This window comes from Ptychodera flava, chromosome 10, assembly GCF_041260155.1.
Source record: "Ptychodera flava strain L36383 chromosome 10, AS_Pfla_20210202, whole genome shotgun sequence".
Classification (NCBI taxonomy): Eukaryota; Metazoa; Hemichordata; class Enteropneusta; family Ptychoderidae; genus Ptychodera; species Ptychodera flava.
Window position 1 is genome coordinate 27,099,088 of NC_091937.1, and position 7,252 is coordinate 27,106,339.

At 40.8% G+C, this 7,252-nt stretch overlaps 1 protein-coding gene across 1 annotated transcript; it reads right to left on the reverse strand.

Moving 5' to 3' along the window:
- Positions 1–5,667: 5,667 nt before the first annotated feature.
- On the reverse strand, positions 5,668–6,489 carry LOC139141585 (piggyBac transposable element-derived protein 4-like). The gene has a single exon (XM_070711178.1). It carries the CDS (start codon positions 6,487–6,489, stop codon positions 5,668–5,670), a length of 822 nt encoding a protein of 273 aa, XP_070567279.1.
- Positions 6,490–7,252: the final 763 nt, after the last annotated feature.

Consider the following 7,252-nt stretch of genomic DNA (forward strand, 5'->3'; position numbering starts at 1 on the left):
GTCACTATAAGAACGGGTGCTTTGTCAAGTGTATCCACTATTTCATCTGAAAAGGTTCCAGGAAGTACACGTTGAGGCTTGTATGCTAATAAAAACAAGCACTTAGCTCTTTTATTGGATGAACCTCAAGAATAGAATAGATACACAGCATAGAATGACGGATTTAAGATAAAATGTCAGAACTACGTGAGCAATACCAACAACATTCAGCAAAATTTGATGGTATGAAATCAGATAAGAAAAGTTGCAGGAAATCAATACGCAGATGGATCAACTAAGGAAAGAAAAAGTTCTAAAACAAGAAAATGGTGGAAAACCTGGAAAAACGCAGCAGGAGAAACAACCTTGTTTTTACTGAGTGGAGCAATGTGGTCCATCTGAAAGCTGGAATACCTCAAGAGAAAAAGTCAATGCCATTCTGAAAAACAATGTGAGCATAACAGAATAAGAGTTCGAACATGTCAACGGAGATATGAACGCACCACTGATAGAGGGAACTAAACCGATTTAGCAATTTTTGTGAAATTTAAGGATAAATCAAGTATTCTGTCAAAACTCGAGAATTCAAATAACAATAATATCAGCATTGGTGAAGACTTTTTGAGACGTATTTGAAAAGTATGCTGCAGCCTGTTTGTATTTCGTAAGTAAGCCAATGAAAAAGTAAACCCATCACTAAAATTACAAGTTCGATTCGATTAGCTGATCAGTTCAGATATGAATGGCAAAACAATTTACATATAAGATTTAAGTCCGAAAAGTTTTTCCAATAGACAGACCAATACCAGAGGGACGTGCACGTGGCAAAGACTCCAAAATCGTAGAACTTGTCAACTTTAACATGGAACATAAGATGTTTAAATCTAAAATGAGAGACGTGTGTTAAGACCTCTTAGTGGTCCCCGACTTCAAAGTGGTCCCCGTAGTTGTAATTGAACTAAATTTTTACGCAGTCCAGGGATTTTTTCATTCATATATTTGCATAAAGTTGTTGAACTTTGTAACATTGCAAATACTATCCTGTTATTTTGGTCCTTTTTGATATATGCGCTCACTTTTATTACTTTTTCAAAATTCCGATGTATTTTACCATGAGAATCAGCCGAAACTGCACGTCATATTTTTTCACCTGGTTAGGGTGTCTCATATTAGCATCATGGGAGTTTGCGTTGCACACGGCGGCCATCTTGTTACATGGAGCCATTACCGTTAAGACCTGGCGACCGGTCTACTGATCACTGTACGAATCTCCGTGGTTAAACCCCATCAGCATCTGAGTAAGTACCACCTCAAACAGTCATATAGTTTTAATCTTGTTGCTCGAAGTTATATTTAATGCGAGTACTAATTGCCCGGCATTACACGGCCTGGTGGAGGCCGTGTAAGACCTGTACGCAGGGCTAAATGATGGCCCTGCGTTAGCTCTGCATGGCAGGGCTGTGTGTTACCGGCGTTATATGGCCTCCTACCACGCCGTATAACGCCGGTGACATACAGCCCTGCCATGCAGAGCTAGCCCTGCATTAGCTCTCCATGGCAGGGCCGGCTGGGCTGTGTGTTACCGGCCACCATCCCTCCACCCACGGGTAGGTTTACCGGCGTTATGCTGATGACACCGCATTGTTTTATGCAGCAGATGAGTTACAAAAAATACAAAACTCGTTACTCAGTGATTTTATATCAGTTAGTAAATGGATGGATACAAACAGATTAATCCTTAAGGTTGACAAAACTAAGTCCATGATTTTTGGTACACCGCAACGTCTCAGAAATAGAAATTTAGTATTGAAATTTAATGATATCGAAATTGATGTAGTCAGTCAATTTAAATTTCTTGGTGTTGTGTTAGACCAATACTTAAACTGGGAATCTCATGGTAATATGATTGCTGAATCTGTATCGAGACGTCTTGGAGCCATATGGCGTATACGCAAATTTCTCGACCAGAAAACCTGTGAGTTGATGGTGAAAGCGTTAGTTTTTCCATTGATGACGTATTGTGGCGTTGTCTGGATGACATGCAGTATAGGAATGCAAACAAAGATTCAGAGGTTGCATAGTAGAGCAGCCAATTAGTTCTTGGTAGGGGAAAGTTTTCTTCTTCATCATTGACCTTATCTCATCCAAAATGGCATCCCTTAAACCATCAGTGGAATGTACAGTTTGCTGTGATGACTTGGAAATGTTTTAATAGATTAGCCCTCCATATTTATCTACTGATTTTCAAGAGCTTATTTTGTTAAGCGCTTCCAGGCGTTTTACAAGATCTACTGTTAGTGATAAATTAATTGTGCCCATGTTCCGCCTACAGAAGGGGAGAACACATTTCTGAATAGAGCACAAGACTATGGAATACTCTACCCTCACATATAAAATCTCAAAAAGAACTTTGTAATTTTAAATCTTTAGTGAAGAAATATGTTTAATTTGTACGCTTTGTGTTTTTAAGTCTCGTCACTTTTGATGTACTTTTGTCAATTTTATTCATTCTACGTGTCTGTTTTTATTTGTTTGTTGTGTACCTTTTGCTTTTTATGCAGGACGTCATGGGAGATCATAGAACACCTTGTGTGGGAAATGAATTGACTTATCCTGTTTAAATAAAGTAAAATAAATAAATAAATAAATAAATAAATAAATAAATAAATAAATAAATAAATAAATAAATAATACACTGATCGCATATGGTGGGGGCCTTATAACGCCGGTAACACACAGCCAAGCCATGCAGAGCCAGCCCTGTGTACATGTTCCGGCGTTATATAACGCAGACTCGGAGGCTCATCATAGAAGTGTGTGAGCTCATATTAAGCTGCCGTACCTCTCTTTGCCAACTTAGATTAGTTTTACCTGTCCGGGTTATTTTTGGGAAAAGTGTTTTAAACACAATTTGTCAGGAATTTCCGTATAGAAATATACTCCAACACCCAAACCTAGCCCACTAAGCCCCAGGGCTGTATTGTGCACGCATAGGAAAGCAAATTTAGCTTCACAGACTAGCCCACGGGCCGCAGCCGGCTTTTTGGTCGTTTTGATTTTTAGCTACTATAGACTGTAGTCTATAGAAGCTATTGGGATGGGTATCCGTCCGTCATCAGTCTGTATGTATGTATGTCTGTCTGTTTGTGAGGCGTCCGTCCACTCAAATATCTTGAGAACCGCAGTACTTTCTGATTTTATATTTGTTGCATAGATGCAACATATGATTCTGAGAAACTGTTTTTGTTAGTTTTTTGATATTGTTGAAAATATGCAAATTGGCACAAAAAAGGTGTTTTTGGTAAAATATCTTCTTCTTCATAACCACTGGTCGGACAGCTTTGTTATTTGGTATACAGGTCCCTAGGGATAACCCAACTTAGATTTGTTCAAGTTGTGATGAATATGCTAATCTGTATTTTTAAGGAATTTTTTCATCATTTTTGGTCAAAACTTTATTTATCACAGTCTGCTAAAAAACTTTATTTCATCAGAACCACTCGTCTGACAGCTTTGATATTTGGTATACTGGTTCCTACAGATGCACTAAATATGATATATTGAATATATGACGAAATCTACAATTTTGTATATTGGTGCAATTTTTGCCATTTATGGTCAAAAAATGTATTTCTCAAAAACTACTCTTCTGACGCCTTTGATATTCAGTATACAGGCTCCTAGGAGTTGTCTTAGTGTTATATATTGAAATTTGATGAAATGAATTCCTTTTTGCCGTGGATTATATCTATTCATTAAGGCACCTTCTTCACACATTCTATTACAGCACCTGTACAACGTGCATGAACACAAAAAGTGTTAACGACTATAAATTACCTGTTCCATGCAGGACTTGCACATGAAATTGCACATAGTTATAATTGGCAAAAGTGTTGTCTAACAGCTAGATTCAGGCCCTGAGACCTTTTGGGCACCCCTAAATATAATGGTACAGTCCGCTAGGTACTTCAGTGGCAGCACACTTGACAAGGCCCTAGAGAATAATTAAATTTCAACAATAACAATACTTTTTATACATTACATGGTTTGTGTCAATAAACCAGTCAAGGGATATATCATCATGCTTCAGGGAGTAGAACAACAAACTGACATAGCTACACTACGTAAAACAAGATTTCTGAAACAATAGCCGAAGGTTTAGCTTACACATCTTTAATTACAGTATATAATGTTTTCTGATGTAACTTCCGTATTAAAGGGATGTAGTCGTCAGAACTGCGCCTGTGCGAGTTTCTTGTTTACAATCAATGTATTTCATGCACAATATCAAGATGCACCTCATCATCATAGCTGCAACATTTAAATTATACAATGATAGATTATAACAGACATGTTTTAACTTTCACCAATCACCATTGTTTCTTGGATACATTGTTGCCATGGGTGGTATGGGTCCCATATGATCTTTGAGCGCAGTTCCGACGACTATATCCCTTGAAGTTAAATGATTATTTTAGCCAAGAAAAAAATGATGTGGATAGACAGTTTTAACACTGAGGCGACGGGTTCCCACAAGGCCGATCTCATGTTTCCATGTTTGTCGGTCGTCAGCTGTCAGTTTGAGCAGTTATGGTCTGAACTACCCTGAGCTGACATGTGATCTTTACTGTGTTGATGTATTCGAGGTTCGTACAGCCTAGGGAGCCGTATGTAAATGTCGAATACTATTTGCATTATAACTAAAAATATTTTTATTACGCATTTGAAAGATTACAGACCGGGGAAATCGACTGTTAGCTACTCAGATGCATTTTTCATCGCACACCGACTCGCTCTCTGCCAAAACAGGAACTGCTCTGGCTGAGACCTTGTCTTGCGATCGTCTGATGCAATCATCGTTGTAACTCGATCTTTACCCAAACGCAAACGTGTTAGACTCAATCATTCACTTCACACAACCACACACAAAAGTACATCGTACTCACCGATAGTTTGCGAGTGAATGTTTTTTTATTTCCATGTCAACTGTGTAATAAAGGGTTGTAATACCGACAAATGTTCAGTCCGTGCATAGTCAAGTTCTGCGGTCCTCTGCAAACGGCATTCACACATTGTGCTCTCGCCAGCACCGCTTGTCTGTACCGTGGGTGACACAGTGGTAACTGGCAGGTGAGGCAACAGTTGATTGTCTCATGAACACGATTGGGACGAGTTCCATGGCCTACTATCCGTCCTGCACGTCGACACATCACGCAACTACGTCTTCCGTCCGGATTGCGACCCATTCGATGACCAACTCTTTCAACATTGGTAGGAATGAGACGTGGTGCCGTCAGACTAGTTCCTCTTGGGGACGTTGCCGAGATGAGAAATTACCGATCAGCTGTTTTGCTACTTGGGCGCGAAACATGAGCTGACGTCTGTATCTCGATCCACTTTGACCGTATCCATGAACTGATGCCATGTTGTGGAAAGCGTTCATGAGTGCCTTGTTCAGCTCGTGGTAAAACACAGCTCTGTGCCACCGTGGCGATGATCGACCTGGTGTGTAGTAAGCCAGCTGTTGATCAGTCAAGTCAACACCTCTGAAGTACTGATTGTACATTACAGCAACGTTCGGGCATAGTACTTCAATTCGTTCAAAAGCACCGGTTCTTTTATCTTTACATCGGCGCCTCACTAGCGCTCGATTCGGTCTCCGTGCAGAGACTGCCGTACTCCTAAATTTCACCATTTTGTGTCTTTCCAGGCACATACTGTCATTGCGCCGTCTTGAAATACCGAGAAACTACCACATGGCCATCGCTCTTCGTCGTCAGCATCAGGCGGTACGACTTGTGGATCATAGTTTTCGGCATTCTTTACTTCATCGGGTAAGCCTAAGATGTACATTCTGCAGGTTCCCGTGGCAGCAATATTATGCACGTAGAGATGGTCAAACAACGAGGCACAAGTGTAATATGAGTCCATAATGACATGATGTCCTAACTCATAGTAAGGTCGAATCAGCCAGGAAACAACTTTCCCATCTATTTCCCCTGAAAACTCAGGGGTCGTCTGCAGCATTGGGATCAAGCGGTGATGACAGTTATCAGCGACAGGTTGATGGACTTCGTCGTTGAAAACGTAACCCGTGGCGGACTCACTGAGAGTGTAAACTCTCATTCCATATTTGTGCGGTTTTGCTTGATTGTAGAGAACATTCTTTGTGCGGCCCCGATAGGGGATGACTCCTTCGTCGATTGCCAGTTCGCACATCGGGCTCCGGTGCATTCGGCTGTTTGCATTAACTCGATCAATGACATTTCGTACTTTCAACATCCTATCCCGTTTCTTACTTATTTTTTGGGCTGTATACATGGCTGTGTTATGAGCACAGTAGGGCTGTGTGCTGTAGTATAAATATCGCATAAGTAGCTTGAAGCGATCCCGGGAAAAAGTTCTCTTGACGAAATTGTGACCGAAGCAAACATGGTCCGACCAATACAGCTGGATATCAGGCTGCCAGCAAATTCCGAACAGCACCATCACTCCAATGAATGCTCTCATTTCGACAACTGTCATCGGTGTCCAGGCCAATCTTTGTCGTTCCTGGCATTTGCCCTTCTCCTCTGTCTAGCGTAACGATTAGTGCATCGGGTAATGAATCTTATCAGATCCTCGTCGAATATTTGCAATTCGACTTCTGAAGCATCGTCTGGCAGCGGGTTGATAAGCCCCAGCTCTGGACCAATGAACTCTGGTAAAAGATCGAAATTACCAGTTCGTAGGTCTGTGTATGGTCTGTTCACGGTACCACCGGCAATACTCGTTTCGTAGTATTCCTGTCTACGCTCTATTTCTTGTTGCATCGTGGTTTCTCACTGCCTGTAATATACAAGCGAGAGAAAGAGATGAGCTTTACGAACCAATGTTTGACGTCAGCGGCAACAGATGTGCCGTCTAAAATTTCTAATGTTTGCGTACAGTATAAACACTTTGAGGTCACACGAACGGACGCATGTTTCCCAGGCAGAGAAACAGTAAACACCGCCGATGACAAATAACATTCACTCGCACTTCATTTTTCATATGTATTTCATGATTCTATTCAGATAATAAATTCATGAAATGCATTTTTTCTTTGATATGTAAATAACGAACACCCCAGGTTGCTACACATTGAGGTATTTTCTCACTTTGCCAATATTTCATGGATCGTTCTCGAGAGAACCGATCGTCTGGTTATTGATAAAAACCAGATGTTCGCGCGATCCGACGGCTGAGCGAGGTCGTGCAAACCTTAGTAGAAAGGAAGCAGTCGCCGCAGTGT

Coding starts and splice junctions, on each gene's coding strand:
- LOC139141585 (XM_070711178.1), bottom strand. CDS start 6,489: ATGAGAGCATTCATTGGAGTGATGGTGCTGTTCGGAATTTGCTGGCAG.